Source organism: Zalophus californianus, chromosome 9 (genome assembly GCF_009762305.2).
Source record: "Zalophus californianus isolate mZalCal1 chromosome 9, mZalCal1.pri.v2, whole genome shotgun sequence".
NCBI lineage: Eukaryota > Metazoa > Chordata > Mammalia > Carnivora > Otariidae > Zalophus > Zalophus californianus.
Window position 1 is genome coordinate 6,131,335 of NC_045603.1, and position 23,332 is coordinate 6,154,666.

General features: G+C 57.8%; 1 protein-coding gene across 1 annotated transcript; it reads left to right on the forward strand.

Annotated features, from left to right (window-relative positions):
• The first annotated feature begins 5,401 nt into the window (after positions 1-5,401).
• On the forward strand, positions 5,402-23,236 carry TTLL12 (tubulin tyrosine ligase like 12). The gene is made up of 14 exons (XM_027594578.2): positions 5,402-5,737; positions 9,541-9,713; positions 11,617-11,815; positions 12,580-12,739; positions 12,826-12,959; positions 15,286-15,362; positions 16,639-16,755; positions 16,848-17,042; positions 17,399-17,510; positions 18,314-18,465; positions 18,873-18,954; positions 20,741-20,809; positions 21,397-21,535; positions 21,873-23,236. The coding sequence occupies exons 1-14, from the start codon at positions 5,561-5,563 to the stop codon at positions 22,022-22,024; spliced, it is 1,938 nt and encodes a 645-aa protein (XP_027450379.1). The 5' UTR covers positions 5,402-5,560; the 3' UTR covers positions 22,025-23,236.
• Positions 23,237-23,332: the final 96 nt, after the last annotated feature.

The following is a 23,332-nucleotide window of genomic DNA, read 5'->3' on the forward strand; positions in this document are numbered from 1 at the left end:
GGGGGGTGCCGTCTTGAGGTCTGAGCCCTTAACTTGTGGGATCTGTGCTGATCCCAGGTAGACATTGTCAGAAATCAAATTGAATCACAGAGAGGTGGAGAATTGGTTAGTGTCTAAGATGGGAACAAAAACAGTTCAGATCCAAACAAGACAAAATAAAACATCACAATGTGGAGTGAAATGAAAGCTTCGGGAGAACATCACATTGTATCTTTAATCTCAAAAGCAAGCAGAACTAAATAACCTATTGTGTCTGTAAACATGGACACACGTGAGGAAAGAATTTTCTAAAGCATGGACGGAACCAACATGCCCTCCAGCGCAAGGACTTCCTTCCAGGAGATGGAAGGGACTATGATGCGGAAATGCGCAGCACTGTTGTTGCTTGACCACGTAACTCTCATGGTAGGTGCATTCAGTATTTTAGAGGCTAGCAAAGGGAAAGCGTGGGTTTGAACACATTTCCTTAGGAGGCTGCCAGCCTGGAGACCAGCCTGCAGCCTCCTCAGCCTGCAGCTCTCTCCCCCACTTGGAAGCCAACCGGTGCCTCCTGGGTTGAGCAACAGGTGAAGTTGGGTTTAGGTTCCAGGGTGTATGAAGAACACATTTTCTACTACAAGCAAAAGGTCACCCTGGGCTTGCGATTTTCTGGATAGAAATCCCTTTTTCCTCTCTCTTTCTCTCCTTTTTTCCTGGGGGCGAGGGAAGTAGAGACAGGAGTTGATGTCGATCAAATTGCATATTCAGTGGCTCCTTAAGGGGGCACCACCTCAGCTGAGACCCCAAAAAATGAGTTGGAATTAAGGAGGGGAGCAGAGGGCAAGGGCTGACAGGCAGAAGGAACAGCATAACCCCTGAGACAGAGCCTGTGTGACCCCCTGCAAGGGCTGGAGATGGCCAAGTGGCAGGACTCAAAGAGGGAGGGAGGATGTGCTAAGAGGAGGTTGGAGAGGCCAGCAGGGCCTTGGAGGCCCCATGAAGGGCTAGGCTTTTACTCCTGGGCACTGGGAGATTTCAAGATCTCCCAATGCGAGATTTCAAGTGGAGACCTGATACCATTGGGTTTGCATTTGGGGAAGAGAATGCAAAACAGGCCTGCCCTGTCAGAGGGATGGGTTAGGGATGTTCATAGGACCCAATTATTTTGCAAGAGAAACATAGACACTCAGAATCCCTTTCCCAGTGGGAGTGACCTCTTGAGAGGAAGCAGGCCAGGGCTGTTGCAGCTATTTTGTGACTCCAAGGGGACAGCCTATCAGAGAGGAAAGCCAGTGCACACAAGAGCAGAGCTGGATCCTTGTGATGCTTGTGTGCCCCTCGATCAAGCTGGACCTGAAACCCACATGAACGCCCATCTTAGTAGTAGTTCTGGCTGCCATAACAAAATGCCACAGACCACATAGCGTAAACTACAGAAATTTATGTTCTTGAGGCTGGAAAGTCCAAGATCAAGGGGCCAACCCATTTGGTTCTTAGTGACAGTTCTCTTCCTGGCTTCTTGCTGTGTCTTCACTTGGCAGAGACCGTGTTCTGATATCCATTCCTTTTCTTGTAAAGGCATCAGCCTTATCGGATTAGGACCCAACTCCTATGACCTCATTTAACTTTTATCACCTCCTCACAGGCCCTTTCTCCAAATATGGTCTCACTGGGGGGTTAGGACTAAAACATATGAATTTGGGGAGATATAAACATTCAGTCCATAACATGGTGTGAGCCAGTAAATACCCTTTATCCCTAAGCCAGTCCCGGTTGGATTTACTGTCCCTTGGAGTGGATAAACCCCAGACCGATATAGAGGAGAGGAAGATGGAGGTGTCAGGACAAGTAGGTTTTCAGCTAGTGCAACGTATGGTTGCTCATAATAAAATAATTATTGTAAGTTTGACATATGCTATCTACATAGGCATGACTATAATGCATGATAAATAATATCACAGTTGTTATTCGTGATGATCAAGTCAGTGAAGTAGGTAATAATTCTTACCGAGTTACGATATAATATTCTTATGTACTAAATCTTCACAGTGAGGTCCTGCCAACCCGTCTACCTACCACCTGATTTGTGCACTATTCTTTAGCCTGCAAGGTGCATGAGGCCTTGGGGAAAATTACAGGGTAGGTATACATGAGATGTGTGTGGGAAAGAGAGGCTGAATCGTCCTGCTCTGGGCTATGCAGACAAGTCTGAACACTTTTGCTGCAGTAGATTGGCCCTTGTATGGTAGAAGTTTTTTATTTGTATTTTGTTCTTACTGGACAATACATCTTTTCTGGACCAAGTCACTTACAAAAATGGAGTCCACATTTTATTTAAAATTCAGTTCTGAATCTCCATTTCTCAAAGTGGATTATGAAATTGAAACTTCCACAAGATATTTGTTAGATTTGACCTTCTACCATGGGGGCTGAAGAGGTGTCACGAGCCACAAGTCACACCAGACGACACAATTCTGACTCAGAAGCATCACATCTATTTCAAAAGTTAGTATTTTCAAAGACTGCGTCCAGAAATGGGTTAACAAGTGCAGCTGCTGGGCACCTGGGTGGCTCAGTTGGTTAAGCGACTGCCTTCGGCTCAGGTCATGATCCCGGAGTCCCGGGATCGAGTCCCGCATCGGGCTCCCTGCTCGGCAGAGAGTCTGCTTCTCCCTTTGACCCTCCCCCCTCCCATGCTCTCTCTCTCTCTCTCTCTCTCTCATTCTCGCTCTCAAATAAATAAATAAGATCTTAAAAAAAAAAAGTGCAGCTGCAGAAGTGAGTTGACATGTCACTCAAGTCACTGACTTCGTTTAGATCAAATGACTTTTTCTACACTCATTTCACTCATTTTTCTAACATTTTTTATTAAGATTTTATTTATTTATTTGAGAGACAGAGAGCATGAGCAGTGGGAGGGGGGAGAGGGAGAAGCAGACTCCCCATGGAGCAGGAAGCCGGAAGTGGGGCTCAATCCCAGGACCCCGAAACCATGACTGGAGGCAAAGGTAGCCGCTTAACCGACTGAGCCACGCAGGCGCCCCTGACTCATTTTTCTAATTCCCAGTTTTCTTGTCCTCCTACGGAAAAGCAAAGCCATCACTGTGGGTGTGTTGGCTCTACCGGCTGAGGGACTGGTCCACAGAAGAGGCCAATGTGTATCAATGTTGTGAGATGTTTTTTTTTTTTTATCCAATTAATGGAATCAATATTAAACTTTTGGAAATCTATCCAAAGTGATGAGGAGAACAAAGGCAAAAGAAATGGAAACTTCCTTTATCTCAACTCCCCTCCCAACTTAAAAGTATATAATCAATCGCTCCTCACAACCCCAGTACAGCTCCCTCTGCCCACAGGTCATCCCCATGCTTTAATAAAAACACCTTTTTGCACTGAAAACATCTCAAGTATTTTTTCTTGACCGTTCACTCCCAGCCCATATCACATCACAAAGTAAAAAACCAACCTTATTGTGAATGCCACTCAGCTAAGCGCGTCTGGGTGGCTCAGTTGGTTAAGCGTCTGCCTTCGGCTCAGGTCATGATCCTGGAGTCCTGGGATCCAGCCCCAGGTTGGGCTCCCTGCTCAGTGTGGAGTCTGCTTCTCCCTCTCCCTCTGCCCCTCCACCTGCTTGTGCTCTCTCAAATAAATAAATAAAATCTTTTTTTTTTTTAAAGATTTTATTTATTTATTCATGAGAGACAGAGAGGCAGAGGGAGAAGCAGGCTCCCAAGGAGCAGGGAGCCCGATGCGGGACTCGATCCCAGGACTCTGGGATCGTGACCTGAGCCGAAGGCAGACGCTTAACCATCTGAGCCACCCAGGCGCCCTAAATAAATAAAATCTTTAAAAAAAAAAAAAATACCACTCAGCTAAATTCAGTTAAAAATTTGAACACAAAATGCATTTTTTTTGCAACGATAATACTCATATAAAATTTAATGGGGGGGGGCGCCTGGGTGGCTCAGTCGTTAAGCATCTGCCTTTGGCTCAGGTCATGATCCCAGGGTCCTGGGATCGAGTCCCGCATCGGGCTCCCCGCTCAGCAGGAGTCTGCTTCTCCCTCTCCCCCTCCCCCTGCCTCCCTTCCATCTCTCCCCGTGTCTCCCTCTGTCAAATAAATAAAAAAAATCTTAAAAAAAAAAATAAAGTTCAATGGACTCAGCAAAAAGGGACCAAGGTTCTTAGTAAATTAAGAACCCCAGGGAGCAGAAATGTACTTGGAATTGGATGTGGTTAATAATTTCATCCAAACAAGTTGTAAATTATATCAATTGAATTAGAAATCATAGTCGTCAAAATTCATTTTTTTCATAATTAAGAGTAACTGAACTACAAAATTTCCGTGACAAAGCTGATGGTAGATACAAAAAAGTACTTGAGCATGGCAGGAACTTTTTCCCTGTGCCCCTCACCAACTGCGCTTTGGCAGTGTGAACCCTCGCATAACAACGTTACGTGTCCCAGTGGCATGGAACAAGTCCCCGGAACCGGTGCATTTTATCCAAACACAATTTAAAACTTTTAATCAGGGGCGCCTGGGTGGCTCAGTCGTTCGGCGTCTGCCTTCGGCTCAGGTCATAATCCCAGGATCCTGGGATCGAGCCCCGCATCAGACGCCCTGCTCAGCCAGGAGCCTGCTTCTCCCTCTCGCACTCCCCCTGCTTGTGTTCCCTCTCTCGCTGTGTCTTATCTCTCTCTGTCAAAGTCAAATAAATAAAATCTTTAAAAAAAATAGAAATAAAAAAATAAAACTTTTAATCAAAGTATTCAGTAACGGAAGCACCAAAAAGAAAAAAATCAGCCTTTGCGCTTTCTAGCAAATTACGATCGCACAGTTGCAAACACGACGATGAAACTCGGAAGACCTTGAAAAATAGAACGTTCAAAGCATGGTTTTTTAAATTCTGCTAATCGCACTTAGAAATACCTTTGCAATACCTCCACGTATAAGAAACTCCACCGGGCTTAACTGAGTAAATTTACATCTTGAATCCAAATGTACAGAAATTGACAAGGGCCACTACTCTGCAGCACCTAAATCTGGTGAATCGTTCAAAAGAATGAGAGATCCCCTCCCATCCCCGGGGTCTGAAAGGGGTCAAACGTGAGTCCATGGCGGGAACAACGCTGTCTCTTGGCCTCAGGTTCACAGTGTGTGGAGTACCTTCCGCTTCCGACCGCGTGGACGCTGCACAAACTCGCTCCCGGCATCCCCCGGGGAAGCCGCGGCGCGCGACAGAAAACACCGCCCCCACCCAGCGCGCGTGCGCACATGGCAGCAGCGCCAAGCCCCCGACGCGCCGCACGCCCGCGCACCCCCGCGCACGCCCGCGCGTTCACGCACTCGCGCACGCGTCCCTCGGCCGGCCGGGCCTCCGGGCTCCGGTCCGGCTCTCGGAGCTAGGCCCCCGGCGGCTCGCGCGTTACGGCGCGGGGCGGGCGAACGGTGGGCGGGAGCCGCGGGGAGCTCGGGAGGAGGGCGGGGCGGGCGCGGGCGCGGGCGGGCCGAGCCGTGAAGGCCGGGCCCGCGGGCGGCGGCGGCGGAGTGGGACTCGGCGCTGGCGCTGGTGTGGGCGCCATGGACGCCGACGCGGGGTCGGAGAGCCCGCCTGCCGAGCGCCGCGACCCGGGCCTGACTCCGGAGGAGGACGCGCGGGCCCGGGCAGAGTTCGCGGCGCTGCACGGCTTGGCGCTGCGCGCGTCCGGGGTCCCCGAGCGGTACTGGGGCCGCCTCCTGCACAAGCTGGAGCACGAGGTGCGGGCTAGGGCGACGCGGGAAGGCAAGGCGCCGGCCGGGAGGACCGGGGTGCAGAGCGGGGCCGGGAAAGTTGGGGCGCGGACGGCGCTGGACCCTTCTACCAGGAAGGGTGTGGCTGCGGGCGGGCCCCTGGCCGAGAGCCGCTGGGGTGCGTCGCGGGGAAGACGGGCCAGATGCGCTGTGGGGGAGGCTGGCGGCCCCCCAAGAGGACGCAGGCTCACGGGGTTGGGAGTGTGTCTGGGGGAGAAGTAGAGAAAGCGCGTTCCGGGGCGGGAGAAGCCTCTGCCCAGGTGGGCAGGCTTGGGGGAGATGCGCTGGGGGTGTGTCCGTGTTGGGGCGCGGCGGGAGAAACGGACAGAGGATGGCTGATGAAGAGCATGAAGGCCATGATGACCTACTTAGACGTCGTCTCCTTGGCGGTTTAGGAGCTTCTAGAGTTCGGGGCCTAAGAGTGGCAGCAAGAGCCCAGTACCTGTGGCCCCGATTCTACCAGCGCCTGGGGCTGGGCCGGGGCTGTGTGCGCGCCTCCTGTTGTGTGTCGGGACCTGTACTGAATTCTCCACACATCTGAGCCCCACAGGTTTCTCATCCCCATTATGCGGTTGAAAAAACTGAGTCACAGGAAGAGCAAGTGAGTCTCCCAAAGTCTGTCAGACTTGGGAACCTGTCCCTTGCTCTCAGCCACTGCCTCCTCCAGGGAGAGTAGATGTCCCAGGAGTTTGTGTGGCTTTAGCTGTTCGAGTCATAGAATTCTTTCTTGTGTCAACATTTGATTTTGAGCCCTGGTCACCCTCATTTTGCAGGTCAAAGAAAAGAGGTTGTGGGAGATGGAAAAGATCTAAAGACAAGGTTTACATGCTTCTAGATTCTCTGCCCTTTTGTGGGGACAGCTCCCTTCTGCCCACCAGCCTTCTCTAGCTGGTGGGGCTCTCCACAGGTGCTCACTGATGACTGGGCCCTGGTTTTGGGTCGTTTGCCCAGGTGCTGAAGCCAGAGCACATTCACAAGCCAGATAGAGGAGACTTCTTAGTTGGAAAAAGGCTCTTCTTGGGTGGGGAGCTGCCCCCAGGGCCAAGACAGACCAGGGCAGGTAATGGAGTGGAGCCCCAGAGCCAGGAAGAGGTAGTCACCCAAGCCTAGCCGCTCCACAGACCCCACCTTCTCAGCCAGGTTTTCTGTGTTAAATCGGGGTTCACCAGATACCCTCCTGCTCCAGACACGTAGTTACCATAAAAAAAGACACATCTGTGACACTCACTACATCCCTACCTCTTGTGAATTTCCTTCCCCTTATGACTTGCCCTCCGTTCCACCAGTGTTTCCTGAGCCCTTGGCTCTGGTCCCAGGCATGTGCTGGGGAACCCCCCCCCCCCAGTTTGTTAGGATAAGAGGGTCCTCGTTCTGGGTGAAAGGCTCATGATGTGGGAACACCCTGGCCCTAGCCCAGCCAGCCTCTGTAGGCAGGAAACCGTCATTCGGGCAATACTGGTCCGTCTGAGCTGAAGTCTCCTGTCTGGAAAGACCGACGGTGGAACAGGGCCCCAGCTCCCACCGTCTTAGTGGGGATTGGGTGGGGAAGCCTGAGATGACATCAGCCAGGGCCGGCACATGGTGGGCAGTCACCAGAACGTAGCGTCCCCTCTGCCTTGGCTTCTGTAGCTCTATCAGGGGGCCGCCAGTATTTTTCCATGAGCTTCTCTTGCCGTCAGGGGTTATGGGCAGAGCTGTGAGTCATCACTTTACTAGACCCAAAACCTACATCCATTGTTCCCAGTGAAACCTGCCACTGCTGCTCTAGGCCCAGGTGTAGGGGAGGGCACCTGCCAACAGGAATGGGGCCCCTCCAACTCCCTGCAAGGCCAATGACCCTGGTGCCTTGCCTCAAATCAGTTTCGTTGGAAAGGATGGGGAGTGTTTTCAAATAAATTCCACCTCTCCCTGCTGGCAGGAACTTCCCAGCTGTAAAACCACTTCCCTTCGTTACCTCCTTAGGGGCTTTTCCCATCCCTCCATGAAGGGATTGTGGTCACCCTCATTTCATAGCTGGGGGAAGGCAGGCCTTCTATCCCCAGGCCTTAGGCTACCCCACTGTGCCGCTTCCCTCCATATGATTTGGGGATTTGGGTTCTGGGTTGAAACTCAGGGTGGGAATTCCAGTCCTCTGAGCGGCTCTGTCCTGGCGGGGAGGTAGCACCCCAACACCCTCCCACCCCAGCTCTGACTGCTTAGGGAATCCGGCTAGAGGCGGCTTCCCCTTGTCTTCCAAGGACCCTGGCATGCGCCACCTGTTCCACAGCCTTCCCTACCCACAGCTTCTGTGCTCCTACCTGGGGTCCTTGTACTGCCGCCCCCAGCCACGTGTTCAGATCTTCTCCCGCTTCAACGCTCACCTCCCATCAGGCCCCAGCGCCATTGACCTGGGCCTCCCACGTGGCCCCACCTTACTCCACTGTGCTGCTTGGCTGTCTGCTCCCTAGGCAAGATCATGAGGGGTTCGCCCTCACGCCCCGGAGAGCCCTCCTGCCTGGCACAGAAAAGCTGCATGTGCCTGAATAGGGGGCTGGTTTGCATCTCTGTTGGGGTCCTGAGAAGTGGGTTTTGGGGAACTGGCTTTTGTCCCTGTTCGTGCCAGGGACTTTCTGTACGCTGTTTTATTGATTTACACTCCGCTCTCCTGGAAGGTGGAGGATGCCTTCTTCCCCCCGGGAGAGGCTAGTCTCAGAAGCTTAATGGTGCTGGCAGGTGCTTACACGGCATTTGCCAAGCTTAGGTTCTTCCAAGCTTTTGATGTCTGTTAATCATTTCATCCTTCCCACAACCCTCTGAGGTCGGTTCTGCTGTTCCCATTGTAGGGATGGGGAAACTGAGGCACGGCATGGTTCAGTGACCGGTTCAGTGACCAGTGACAGCCTGGCTCCAGCATCTGCCCTAAAGCCCCCTGCCAACTGGTGGCAGACACGTGGTGCATGAGGGGGGCTTGCTGGCTCGTCTTCACCAGCTGCGTGTGGTTGGCAAGGAAACTCAAAGACCAATGCCCTTATCTTTCTTTTTTTTTTTTTTTTAAAGATTTTGTTTATTTATTTGACAGAGACAGTGAGAGCAGGAACACAAGCAGGGGGAGTGGGAGAGGGAGAAGCAGGCTTCCCGCTGAGCAGGGAGCCCGATGCGGGGCTCGATCCCAGGACCCTGGGATCATGACCTGAGCTGAAGGCAGACACTTAACGACTGAGCCACCCAGGCGCCCCTGCCCTTATCTTTCTGACCCAGCACTTCAGGAGACCAGCCACAGAGCACACATTGTGCAGGCCCGAACCGCTTCTTGCCCTGGCTGGCGTGGCAGCTGTGGGAGGCTTTTGGCCGCCTGCCTTCTTTCTGGGGCGCCTCAGCTTCTGCCCTGGTGTAGGATTGGCTGTTCGGTGAAATTGGAGTTGACCCCAACCTTCAGATTCACCTCTGACCTGACCAGAGTTAGGTTAGATTGGACTCTACCACATGCCTGCAGCCCCACTTTCTAAGCGCAGGTCCCCTGGGCTGCTGGACTTCGGACAATAGCTGGTGACCGTGGTTAGGTTGCAGTTCTGGCTGATCTCTAGGAGCCTCAGTTTCCCCACCTGTAAGATGGGTAGTTGGGTCCTAAATAGGTCCTGCCTCCCCTGAGGGGTTTTGTTGGCCCTTGAGGCCAGGGTGTGGCGCTCCATGGGGCTGGAGTTCAGGCCCCTCCCCCCCCCCCCCCCCCCCCCCCCCCCCCCCCCCCCCCCCCCCCCCCCGGGAGCCTGCCAACACCCCTGCTGTGGCCCCAGGTGTTCGATGCTGGGGAGATGTTCGGGATAATGCAAGTGCAGGAAGTGGAGGAGGAGAGTGAGGGCGAGGAGGCCCGGGAAGCGAGGAAGAAGCAGCCCAACCCCGGCGGCGAGCTCTGCTACAAGGTCATCGTGACCAGCGAGAACGGGCTCCAGGCGGCCGACCCCAACAGGTAGGAGCTGCAGGCCCGACACCCGTGGTCCGTACTGTGGTCGTCAGGGTGGGCTCCCTGTTAGATTTCGCCAGGGATGGCCCCTCTGGGGAGAAGCAGCCGTGGCAGGCCCTCGTGTTTGCTGTGTCCCAAGCACCGGTCCCTTAGCCCCTTGTGAGAGGTGCTCGTGGCCACCAGAGGTTCCAGCTGGGCCCCACAGTCGGGTTGGCCCCGATACCGATGACGCTCCCGTGTGAGTCATGTTTCAGACAGACCTGAGAGCAGCCTCCCCACAGCAGAGGGGTGATGCGTTCCGACTTCGCCGATGAGACAGGAAGGACCTGCCCAGAGTCACACAGCTAGCTGAGAGCCTGGGTGTGGAGCGTCAGTGAGCCCGGGCTATCCTGAGGACCTGCCCCCGGTCCTACTGAATCCCAGTCTCTGAAAACTATGACCGGTTCTCCCAGGGCTTTATGCCTGGCCTGTGAGCAGTGTGGTCTGCTTAATTCCTCAGGGAAGGACACCAGGGCCACAGGGTAGACGGGGCAGAGCTAAGACTGGACCCTGGGATTCCTGCCTCGTAGGGGCCAAGAGGAGCTGCAGGCCCGTCTACCAAACTTTGTGGGACCCTTGAGGAGGAAACTGGCTGGCCTCCTCTTGTGCAGAGCACCCTGTGAGGGGATGGGAGTGGCCACACAGGTAGCCAGCCAGCCGCCTCCACCCACATGCTCTCTGACTCCAAAACTTGCAGGCTCACCTTGCACCATCAGCTCGGTGCACCTGCTCTGGGGCCGTGGGCCCAGCAGCCACCTCAAGGAGCTCACTGCCCCTCTGCAGCCTTCAGCACGTAGCCCTCCACCAGGCAGGCACAGGAAGGGACGCGGGTGGAGTCCTGTGTTTGGAGCCCTGGGCATTGGTTTCATTTCCTCCCGGGCCTTTCTCCCTGTAGAGCTTTGAGTCTCCCCTGATTGCCAGACCCCAACTTCATCCCCTCTCCACACCTATGTACAGCACCCTCCGTGAGCATTTGTCCAGGGTCATGCCCAAGTGTCCCCACCTTGAAGCTCCGCATCCGGCATCCCGTGGTCATAACCTCTAAGCACGAGGGCAGGAATAAATCTGCATTTGTTTTGAGTATGCAAACGTACAGCACTAGAAGCACAGTCGAATAAACGCTGCTGACTTCGCCACCCAGCCCAGGAACTGGAGCATTTGCTGATGCCCAGGGGAACGGAGGTGATGGCCGCTTTGCCCAGCAGGCGAACCACACCCCTGGATGTCCAGAGCCTCCAGTTCCAGAAGGGCTCTGGAAGGTGTCCCAGCAGCTCTGCCCTGGGGGGCAGGAGGGCAGATGCCTGCCTGGCCCTCTGCGGCGGTCCCACCCCCGGGCTCTTCCAGAGGGACTGGGCACGTGGGCTGCAGGGGTCCAAATGTTCAGGGAGTTGCAGCCTCTCCCACAAAGAGGCCTTGCTGTGTCCCAGGAAGTGCCCCGGAGCCCCAGGCCTGCGTAAGTGAGCCCCCAGTGCCAGCTCCTTGCACTTCTCCCTGCTGCTGGCTTCCCGCTGTCTTAACTTTTGCTTTTGCCGAGCGCCTGCTGGGCCTGCAGTAGCAGGGTGGGAGCGTGGGCTGGCCCAGCAGGTCCAAATGCAGTTGAAAGCACTTACTGTGCCAGTGATGGATGATAATTATAAACAAGAACACAAGGACTTGGTGTGTACAGTCAGCATATTGTATGTTTTGTCTTCTCTGATGCTCATACCGGCCCCCTGACAGGAGGTAGGGACCCCGTTGGTTTTTGCAGAAACTGGAAGAGAGGAGTCCCCCCAGGCCGTAGCTGCAGGCCCCCTCTCCCCCCACCCCCCGCATCTCCTGGGGCAGAGCCCCCTGAGGGCCCCTCACACCCGCTCTGGGTCTGTGCCGGCAGCATCTTCCTCATCGACCACGCCTGGACGTGCCGCGTGGAGCGTGCGCGCCAGCAGCTACAGCAGGTGCCCGGGCTGTTGCACCGCATGGCCAACCTGATGGGCATCGAGTTCCACGGTGAGCTGCCCAGCGCCGAGGCCGAGGACCTGGTGCTGGAGGAGATGTGGCGATTCAACCAGACCTACCAGCTGGCCCACGGGGTGAGCGGGGGCAGCCTGGGGGAGCCAAGACCCAGCCCCAGGGGCCTTCCCCCCCAGAAGTGAGCAGACGTCTCTCCTGGGGCCCCCCCTCATTCCCTGTGGCTCCATGATGGGCCTGTTACTCTGCCTCGGGCCAGCCGGTGCCAGGCACTCGGGTGTCTGGGGGCCTTTGAGCTCACAGGACACGACCCTCTCTCAGACCCCTAGACGTGGACCCCATGACTGGCTGCCTATTTCCTGGTGCCTTCATGTTCTGTCATCCCCCAAAAGGCCTCTGGTTCTTCACTGGCCTCCGAAGAGTTGTGTCCCTTTGGAACAAGTCCTCGGTGTCCATCGCCATCCTTCCTGTCAGCCTCCCCAGACCCACCCTCATGCTCCAGCCCCTCACCGCTTTTAGTGTGGGAGAAGACCAAAGTTGTTTCTCATGGTCTCAGCTTAGATGTCACCTCCTCCAGGGAGCCCCCCCTCGCCCTCCCCTGCCAGACACATCCACGTAGCTGCTAGACTGAGGGCTTTAGTCCATGCACCTGTCCCACACAAGCAGTGACACTGCAGTCTGCTGGTCTGTGTCCTGGTCTGCCCAGGATGGTCCCAGGGACCCCAGGTTAAGCGTACTGGGATGTGTGTGGTAGACACTCCAGGCTCTGGGAGTTGGGTGTAGATGGGGCATCATTTGGGTGCATGGACGGATGGGAGGGTGCATGACAAAAGGGGCAGGCAGATGGACTGGTGGAACCGGGTTGCTGTGTGTGCTCTGCCTACAGACGGCCGAGGAGAAAGTGCCGGTGTGGTACATCATGGACGAGTTCGGCTCGCGCATCCAGCACTCGGACACACCTAGCTTTGCCACTGCACCCTTCTTCTACATGCCCCAGCAGGTGGCCTACACGCTGCTGTGGCCCCTGCGGGACCTGGACACGGGCGGTAAGTGCCACGACCACCCACCCTGAAGGATGGGCCCAGGCCCTGCTTTCCTGCTGCCCCCTGATGGGCCACATGTCTTGATGCAGAGGAGGTGACCCGGGACTTTGCCTACGGAGAGGCTGACCCTCTGATCCGGAAGTGCATGCTGCTGCCCTGGGTCCCTGCCGACCTGCTGGACGTCAGCTCCTCCACACCCGAGCCGCCAGATGAGCACTATCAGGTGTGACCGTCTGCCTCCGACCTTGGGGCCTTTTGGCCTGGTGGCTTCTGGAACGTTCTTCAGTCACCACATGTTACTGAATGCCAACTGGCTACTGTAGGAGGGAGCAAAGAGTTTGGGAGCATCTGAGAGACAAGGGCCTCAGAGCTCAGGGAGTGAGCAGGAGCCGCTGGTGGCCGCCCGGCTCGGTTGCCCGCGCCGAGCCTGGACCCCCGGGCCTGAGGCTGGGAACCATGCTGTCGGAGGGTTGGAGCTGGGGTTCCTGGTGGTCAGTGCTGCGCTTCCTCGTTTTGGGGGACTCTTTGCCAAGACTGAGGGGCACAGTGTGGGCCATGAGGCTTGGTAATGAATCCCAACTCAGTACTGTTCCTCCTCATCAGGGATGTGAAGACACTATTCAAGCATCACCCGGTGCATTCTGCAGCACACAGTAGGCCCTCAGCAAGTCACGTCATCATTAGTGTTGCTGTTCTGGCCCAACAAAGGCACTTGCATCTGTGGCAGCCTCTTGGGGGCAAATTAGGGAGCCAGGGTTTGGGAGGCCCCGGGCCAGGGAGATGGTAGAGCTTCTGGGAACATAGTCACTGCCAGACCAGGCAGGGCTGAACAGGGAACACTCCTGGGCCCCCCTCCTCCCTCCTCTGCCTCTGATCTCCTGCTTCTGCTTCCCAATGGCTGGTCCCGGTTTGGAACCAGGCCATGAGTGAGGCCTGTGGTTAGCACCTATGGGCATGCTTGACGGTAGTCCTTTATAACAAAAGGACTTCAGGTCCTATTTCTGTCTTCATTTTACTGAGGATGAGGAAACCACAGAAGGTTAAGTAACTTGCCAAAGGTCACACAGCTGGTAGGCGAGCTGGGGTGCAACACTAGGGGGCCTGACAGCCTGTGGGTGGAGGCTACAAGCTTTACCCCTCCGTGTCAAAATTTCCCTGCCCACATGGGCACATCAGACATTCACTGAGTGCCTCGGAGGGCTGTGGAAAGGAGTGGACAAGTTAGCTCAAGTGAGAATGGGAAGAACCATGGGGTGTTAGCTGTTTCTCTGAGTGCTGTGGTTTGGGAGAGGCTGGGCCGTAGTGGTGGGTCCTCCTGGCCCCTTTCCCGTGAATTCCATCTAAGCCGGTGGCGGTTGAACTATCCATGCAGGAGACTCATCACTCGTCTTGAGTCCGAGGCATGTTTCAGAGCCTTGTAGAGTAGTTGCACCTAGTAGTTGCTTAGTAAATGGGTGACTGCAAAGGAGTCAGGGTTAAGAATGGCTTAGGGGCAAAGGGTTCCTGATCTTGAGGTGGTTCTAGCAGACAGGGCAGGGAGGGCCTGAGCTGGGACAGCTGAGCTGAATTTACACTCAGGAATTCAAGTTAGTTGTTGTTGTTTTCCTCGGGACGTCTCTGCTGTCCAGAAAGAGGAGTTGAGGCCAAATCTAGTTATCCGTAGCATCCTGGTTGCTTTTCCCCATCTGACCCGCCCAGCTTGGGCCCGTGCTCTGGGTCTGGGGGTCGCCGGTATGAGTTAAGCGATCACGGGATAAGAAATGACTCCAAGGCAGCAGCCTAACACAGCAAACATTTATCATCTCACCCACTTGCTGTGGAACAGGAGATAGGGGTGCTTTGGACTCGGAGCCCCTCTCGAAGCGTAGCCAGGCTGTCAGCCGGACCGCATCATCTGAGGCTTGCTGGGGCTGAGGATCGGCTTCCGCCTGGCACGCTCACATGCCTGGCAAGGTGGCACCGGCTATGTCGGCAGGAGGCCTCAGTTCTAACCCACGTGGCCTTTCCGCAGGGCTGCAGACTTCTCTTAGAGCCTGTGAGCTGAGAGAAAGCACGGAGAAAGCCGCAGGGCCTTCCCTGAAGTAGCGGGTTCCCCTGTGTCTGTGCCTTAGAAGCAGCTCCTTCGGTCCAGCCTACACCCAAGGGGAGATGCCTTTCGAAGGGAGTGTCACAGTGTTTGTTGGTGTGTTTTAAACCACCACACGGCTTACGCTTGGAACAGCACTTCAGGGCTCCGCTAGGACCCGCCAGCCCCCTCCCGGGACAGGCTTGACACCTCCTCAGCTGCCTGTGATTTGGAGAGAGTGTTGAGATTTAGAACACTGTTTACATTTTCCTTTTGACACAAACGGGTCGCTCAGCATTTGACGGGCCTTGAGCCCCAGCATCCCGGGGCGGGGTAGTCCGAGGGCTCCGGCCACTGCTGTGACTGTCAGAAGGCTGTACCTGGGGTCTGGGGGTGCCCCCTGATGCGCCAGGACTGGGGAGGTGGGTGTTCCCTTGCTCCCTGTCTTGAAGCTCTGTTTCTACCTGCAGTGCTTTCCTTCTAGGCCATTTTGGAGGAAAATAAGGAGAAGCTGCCTCTTGCCATCAGTCCGGTGGCGTATCCCTGTGACCACATCTTCAAGTGCGTAGCCCCCTTCTCAGCTCATGATGAGCCTCCTTGCTCCCCCCAAATTCCCACGGCTCCGAGAACAGTGCCCAGCACAGGGAGGCGCTCCATAAGCCTGCCGTTGCCCGATGGCATGGCAGTGACAGAAGCCAGGGGCAGAGTCTTAGGATTACAGAGAGAATGCTGTCAGGGCAGGGCGGGGGGGTTCCTCTGGTCCTGGGGTGAAAACATAGCCAGGCCTGCTCCTGAGGTCAGGGAGCCTGGGCCGACCGTGAATGCGCAGGGCGCCTAACGGAGGTGGCTGGGCTGCCAGGAGGGGCCATTCCCAGGCGTCTGCAGCCGGGGGCTGGCGGGTGAGCTAAGGCCAGGCAGGTTGGATGCCAGGTGGAACCAGACGCCCGTTGTGCAGGTGAGGAGGTGGGCGTGCGGTGCTGTGCCCACTGGGTGCAGAGCAGGCTCAGAGGCGGGTCCCAGCCTGGTTTTTGCCTCCATGGGAGTCCTTCTCTGTGGCTACCCAAGCCTGGGCCGGCCACCCAAGCCTGGGCCGGCCCTCCAGCCCAGGGGCCCTCCCTGGTGCCCAGGCCCACTGCCCAGAGTCCGTCCTTCCTCAGGGTCAGAGGCCCCACGGCGGCCCACTCAGTCTTGGCCTCCTGCTCACAGTCCTGCCCCTGGCAGTCGACTTCATCTCCTCCCCTGGACCACTGTCCCAGCCTGGGCCACCCTCCTACCTTCTTCTGCCTCGGCCACCCCCAGCAGATGGGCTCCCGGGCTCTGTCCTCACCTCTGCCCCGGGGCCAGCGAGGGCCAGGCAGGGCAGGCAGCAGTGAGCACGGGTGTGGAACGAGGCCACGTCCAGGGCACTCATCTTGGCCACACGCTCCCCTGCAGGCACCTGGACACCAGCTGCCTTCTCTGAGGGCAGAGTTCTTAGCGTGTCTACGAGAGGCTGGTTCTATCAGTCCCTGTTTCCATGTGGGAGACAGGCCTGCATCTGTGAAACACTCAGGCTATCCGTGTCACCCCAATGACAAGTGTGAGTTGGGCTGTGATCCCATCTTAGAGGTGGGGGCCCTGGGGTCAGAAGAATCCTAGTTGCCTCACACTCAGCAGGCAGGCAGAGAGGGTGAGGTTGACCCTGGCCGTCCAGCCTCGGCCTGAGCCTAGGACTGCAGAATGGAGTTTCTACCTGGCCTCATCCTTTTTCACATCAGCCCAGGATGGGGAGCCCCCGAGTCCCAGGGGTGTGGCGAGCACGGGTGGGGTTCCAGCTCAGCCCGACTTCTTCCTGTAGGGTCTACACAGACATTCAGCTGGTGTTCAGCCACCTCACGCACCCACGCTTCACCTTCACCCAGAACGAGGCGGATGCTGACATTCTCTACAACTTCTCCCACTTCAAGGACTACAGGTGAGTACCCCCCTACCGGGCCGGGGGTCCAGGGACTGGCCCCAGAGCCCCTCGCCACCCCTGAGCCATGTGCACTTGCCTCGGCCCCACAGGAGGCTCAGCCAGGAGAGGCCCGACGTGCTGCTGAACCAGTTCCCCTGCGAGAACCTGCTGACGGTGAAGGACTGCCTGGCCTCCATCGCACGCCGGGCGGGGGGCCCCGAGGGCCCGGCCTGGCTGCCCCGCACCTTCAATCTCCGCACCGAGTTACCCCAGTTTGTTAGCTACTTCCAGCAGCGGGAGAGGCGGTAAGGGCCCCCCTCTCCCCCCTCACCATGGAGCCCTGCGAGGTGGGACTCCTACACCTGTCACCCTCCCACAGCCCGCCCTGCCCCACCCGGCCCGCTCCTCGGCTTTGCACTAACTTGTGCCGGCCGCGGTGCTACGAGCCGTGAGCACAGGGCACTGCCAGGACCACCATGGGCGTCTCCATGTCTGGGCTCAAGCAAGCTCTTCCTTGTTCCCCAAGGTCCAGCCCCTAACATTCCCTCTGCGACACCTCCCACTACTCCCTGGGAGAGGTTGGGTGCCCCTCTTCTAAGACTGCCGTGGTCCCGGGAAGGTGGGCGCAGGGCATAGCCTAGCCAACCTCATGTGCTCTCAGGGGCCAGGACAACCACTGGATCTGCAAGCCCTGGAACCTGGCCCGCAGCCTGGACACCCACATCACCAGGAGCCTCCACAGCATCATCCGGCACCGCGAGAGCACCCCCAAGGTGGGCCTCGTGGCTCTGGGCACACAGGCTGTTTGATGAGACTGGGGGGCAAAAGGGGACTCGGGTGTCTGTCAGGCCCCGTGGGGGTGGGTCCTGGTGTGGGCAGTGAGCAGGGTCACTCGGCTCACGGGTGTCTCTGAAGCCCTGACCCTGACTCCTTCCAGTGTCCTGGCCAGCAGGGGAGGGCTGTGTAACTGTCCAGGGGAGGGGGGGGGCCCTCGTCCTGGGAGCGCTGTGCCAGGTGTGTCTGACCTCAGGGACCCCACCCGCTCCGCCACGCGTGACGGCCCGGCAGGAGGGAGGAGGCCAGGCCCGGGAGCCCCTAGACGGTGCTGTAGTGACACGGGGCACGTCAGGGGTGGTGTTGGGGGATGGGGTATTGTAAGACACACGGCACCTGGGCAGAGGTCAAGGAAAGGGTGCCAGCGGGATGACTGCCGAGCGGATTCCAGGCAGCGGGGGAAGGGTTGATGGGATTACGGCTGAGAACTGGCGTGGAGTTGTCAAAACCTAAAACCTGGTGGGGTCTTTTTCTTCCGCTAAAGTGAAGGTGAAGATACAGAACTTGCCATAGCCTAGACAGGGTTTGAAGAGAACGAGGAAGGAGCCAAGTACAGGGCTCAGGGCTCCTGGGGCCAGGGCAGGAGCGTGCCTGTTTCTCCGGGATGTGGTGACTGTGTTTGGTTGTCCCACAGGTGTGAGCCTGTCACCAGGGAGGACGGATGCAGATGGGGTGAGGTTAGGGTGCCCCCGAGCCACGGCAAGGGGAGGGCCGCCTGCAACCCGGCATCTGTGTCCTCCAGGTCGTGTCCAAATACATTGAAAATCCTGTCTTGTTCCTTCGAGAAGACGTGGGGCCGGTCAAGTTCGACGTCCGCTATGTTGTGCTTCTGCGGTCGGTGAAGCCCCTGAGGCTATTCGTATATGACGTGTTCTGGCTGCGCTTCTCCAACCGGTAACTGGGAGGCTGGCTAGGTGGGGGAGGGGTGGGGGGGGAGTGATGGGGTCCCTCTTTATCTTGGGGTCAGAAAGCCCATCCTGGAGCTCCTTCTCCACCATGCACCCAGCAGGTGGTCCCGCTGAGCCCGGATCTGGTCCCTGGCGGGAACTCGTACCCAGCCGGCATCAGCCATGGGTGGGGACGTGAGCAGCGCTTGTCACTGTCAAATGGGCACCAGCAGTTATGGATCGTGATGACGTTGATGGGCTGTTCAGGTGTCTTCCCAGAGCTAAGCTCTGAGGGGCCGCGGGGCCACCCTCTCCGATGGGGGCACTGGCATCCGGCAGGGTCTCTCGGAGCACCGTCCCTGCTGGGACGCAGCCATGCTCAGGACTCTCCTGTGTCTGGCACTCCTCCTGCAGGCCCTTCGCACTCGATGACTTGGACGACTATGAGAAACATTTCACCGTCATGAACTATGACCCGGAAGTGGTGCTGAAGCAGGTAGGTTCACTTGGAGGCAGTTACAGACCCAGACCCCACACCCATCGGCTTGTCTTCTGGGCAGGCTGTGTAGACCGTCAGAGGAGCTGCCTTCTGGTACCTGTGTTAATCTCAAAGCGGCAGCCCCCGCAGCTCAGAGAGGTACACGCTCTGCTCTGTCTGAGGTGCTCGAGGCCTCCCCAGGTCCTGCAGCAAGTCGGGGCCGGGCAGGTGTCCGCTGGAGGCACAGACCACCTTCCGCCCAGCACCCCCCGAGCACAAGGGCAGGTGGGGGTGGGAGGCACAGGCTGCCGCTGCTGGCCCATGACCCTGCCGGATCCTGGATCCGTGCTCCCCCCTGCAGTCTGGGCACCTTGGGCAAAGGGACATCAGGGCAAAGCTCCTTCCGAGCTGAGGGCCTCGAACCCCAGCTGGCAGCAATGCACCTGCGACAGGTGGGCCTAGCCCGGGCAGGGGCAGAGCCTGCTCTGGGCGGAGGGAGGAGGAGAGGAGGGAGAGGCTGCCTCGTGCGTCGTCCCAAAAGTCCCCCCTGACCTGCTGGCTGGTTGGTGGCTGGTTCAGGCCAGTGGGAAGTAGGGCACAGCCGCTCACCCCCTCACCCACCCTGCTCACCCCAAGGCCTGCAGGTGGCCTTCTGTCCCCTGCCTCCCACAAGGTGGGTGTTCTTCTGAATGTGGTAATTATCCTTTCCAGACATGTTTTGACTCTTTTCGGCTTGATTCTTTTGATCCCAAAGCTATTCAGGTGATGGTTTTATAGGTAGGTAGGTAGGTAGGTAGGTAGGTTAAATACATGTTTTTGTGTGATTGCTATCCAGGTGAGCAAATCCTTCTATGGCTTTCTTTTTTGCTGAGCATCACGTATATAGATTGGTCCTTATTGCTAAATGTGGCTGGGGGCGTCTTTGTCCTGGGATGTTGTTGTCATTCACCTGTTCGTAGACATTTAGGTCACTTCGGGTGCTCACCGTTAGTAAACGAGCTGCATTGACCACCCCTGGGACTACCTCGCTGTGCCCGTGTCTCAGCAGTCCTCGAGGGTGGACTGAGCCATCAGAGTGGCCGCACCCACATGCACGCCCAGCCTGGCTGTTGCTGCTTGTCCTGGGCCACGTTGGAGGCCGGTCCCTAGGATCCTGAGCCATCAGTGGGGCCCTGGGACACGGTTGGAAGTTGTTTCTGAGAGAACTGAATGCCTTCCCCCTATATTGTGAGCATGGCACCCCAAGGGTCGCATTTCCCCGTAAGCTCCTGTGTGTGGGGACGCATCGCCAACAGGATGTGAGCATCAGGCCTCCGTAGGAAGCCCATCCTGGCTCGGCCTTTCCGGAAGAAACCTGAGCTTACTGCCGGCTTGCGCACGTGTGTTTTAGGCGCAGTCTTGGCCCGAGGAGATCTTGCCTGCCGTCCTCAGGCACTTGGAGCCGGTGCTGAGCGTTGAGCTCAGGCCTGGGTCCGGGCTCTGTCTCCAGCACACTGTCCCGGCCTCGGAGTAGCCCCGTAAATAAGTGCCAGGCAGGGAGCATTGTCCCATTTCACAGATGAGCACACTGAAGCTCTGACAAGTAAATCTGCTTGTCCTGAGTCACAGAGTAAGATCCAGAGCTCAGACTCCATCCCCTGCCTCTCATTCGTGCCCAGGGGCGGGGGTGCTGGATAGGCTGAGGGTGCCGACACGTGGCCCCGGTGAGTGCCGGAGCCTCCACGTGAAGGCAGGGCAGGCTTCCCCGCTCCCTGCCCCAAGGAGGCCCCCGGGCAGAGCGTGACGGGCCATGTGTCTGTGGCAGGTGCACTATAATGAGTTCATCCCTGAGTTTGAGAAGCAGTACCCAGAATTTCCTTGGAAGAACGTCCAGGTGAGTCCTGGGCAGAGGCCGGGGCTTCCCTCGTGGGCTGGCGTTGGGCCGGGGGTGGGGGTGGGGGGGGGTCTTGGCCTCCTTGGGACGGTCTCGCTCCTCCCACCGAGGCCGGTGAAGGAGACGGCTTATGCCTCAGCCCTCCTCCCCCTCTGGGCCTCATGGGGTGTTCTGGAGGGCGGTTGGAGCACTGCGGACAGCCAGATGGCAGTAGGCCCTACCTGCCCCACAAATTGCAGACCTGAGGGGACAGCAGGGGCACAGCTGGAGACCCAGGCTGGCCTCCGCATCCTAGAGTGCTTCCGCTGCTGCTCTGGGCACCTTGGTGCAGAGCGGGGAGCTGGGGGCCCCAAGGCAGGAGCCAGGCAGCTCAGCACTAGTCAGACGCCAGGAGCCAGGGGCCGGTGTCAGAGGAGACGGCGAGGGCCGGGGGTGGAGACACGGAGACCGCAGGAGGACGGCTCGTGGGCCGGGGGGGGGGCGGTTCCGCTCACGGAGAGGTGGTGAGGCCGTGGAAGAAGCTGCTCTGGGGGCTGGTCCCAGCCTCAGAGCCGTGCAGCGCCCAACCCTGCCTGCCCCTTCCCCAGGCCGAGATCTTCCAGGCCTTCACGGAGCTGTTCCAAGTGGCGTGTGCCAAGCCACCGCCCCTGGGCCTCTGCGACTATCCCTCGTCCCGGGCTGTGTATGCCATCGACCTCATGCTCAAGTGGGACAACTGTCCAGATGGTGAGGGGGCTCCCCCTGCCCCATAATCCAGACCACACCCCGCTCCACTTACCCAAAGCCCATCATCCAGCCCTCCCCTGCCTCCAGGGGACAGAGAGGGCATCTCCAGTTCCTTGCCCTAAGTGCTGCTGAGATGGTCCTTTGCCTCAGATTCACCGCGAGCCCTGGTGTGGGAGGCACGCCATTAGGGGCAGCGGCCTTCAGGGCGGAGCCAGCAGGAAGGGCAGCGGGCTGCAGCGGCGGCAGGAGGGAGCTCGGGAGGGAAGGGACCAGGGACCTCGTGCCCTGGCCAGTCACCCGGGAGTGAGATGCCCTGTGCTCTTGTGCCGTCAATCAGGGAAGCGAATGATGCAGCCACAGATCCTGGAGGTGAACTTCAACCCGGACTGTGAGCGGGCCTGCAGGTACCACCCGAGCTTCTTCAATGACATCTTCAGCACCCTGTACCTGGACGAGCCCGGCCACTGCCACGTCACCCGCCTGGTCTAGGTGCTCGTGGCTCCGTGGTGCGTGCCAGCCCGTTCCAGCCTCAGCTCGCGGAGCTGCTTCTGCAGAGCCTGCTCCCCTCCTCCCTCAGGCACAGCCTCGCCTTCGAGCTGTCGTCCCCGCGCCACCTCCGGGGGCTCAGGGTCCTCTTCCCCCCGAGGTCAGGAGCAGGGCCAGTCACGGTGTCCCCAGGGCTGAGTGCCAGGCCCCTGTGCACACTCCCCTCACCACCACCTGTGCTCAGCCGAGGGCTTTTCCAGAGAGCCCGGTTCCTGGGCTGCTGTGTTTCCCAGGGTGTTAGCAGTTGCGGGTTCTGGGGAGCACGATGAGGTGTCCCCACAAACAGGATTCCCCAGCAACACCTGTGGGCCCCACACGTGAACCGGGGCCAGGCGGACTGCTTCTCCAGAGTGTCTGCCCATGCGTCGAGTCTGCCCCGTGGCGGGGTGTCAGGGTCCCACCCTGCACCCTTGCCCCCCAGAACCCCTGGGAGCCTGCTTCCCAGACCCAGCCTTCTTGTTACCCAATCTCGACCAAAGCCTTCACCAGCAAGCTTCCTGTGAAGTTCCCAGTCAGGAAGGCCGCGGCCTTTGGCTGCTGTTGCCTTTCCGTTTGGCAGAAGCAGGCCATCCTCCTGTCTGCGGCCCCGACAGAGCTTTTTCCCTCGTCTGCCGTCGGCTGGGGCCTCGGGGACAAGTGGGGTGGCGGAGGCAGCAGGCAGCTGAGGAAGACGCTTCTAGGGAGAACTTGACGTTACCGTCAGATGCTACCTTCCCCCAGAGTCTAGAGTCAAAATGTTGGGTTTTTGTTAGTTTTTCATTGATGGGAAGAAAATATAAAAATTCTTATTATTTCCATAACTTTCTGAAATTTGGAGTCACATGCCGGTGTGTCTCGTGTAGCCGCAGTGCCCCCAAGCCCAGCTGACAGGCTGGTGGGCGAGTTTGCCACCCGGGGTGGGGTGGGGGGGAGCTTGATTTCATTTTGAAGCCAAGAAGCAAAACCGGACTTGACCGTGCCTCCCATCCATGTGTCTGTCCATCTTCTCTGTCGCCCAGAACCTCCGCCTATCGGCTGGGGAGGTGCCCCTTCCCTGCAGCCAAGCTGAGGGGTAGAGAGCAGGGTGCCTTGTCTCTGGTTTGCTCCCTGGGGAGCCGCCGGCGTCCTGTCCGCTCCTCGACGCGATCTGTACCGCAATAAAGTACACCTTCGTGACTTCGGCTTCCCTCTCTGTGTGGAGGCCCCGGAACCACCGGCCCGCGCCATGTGTCAGCTGTCTTCCTGTTTGATTGTTGAAGAAAACCAAAATAC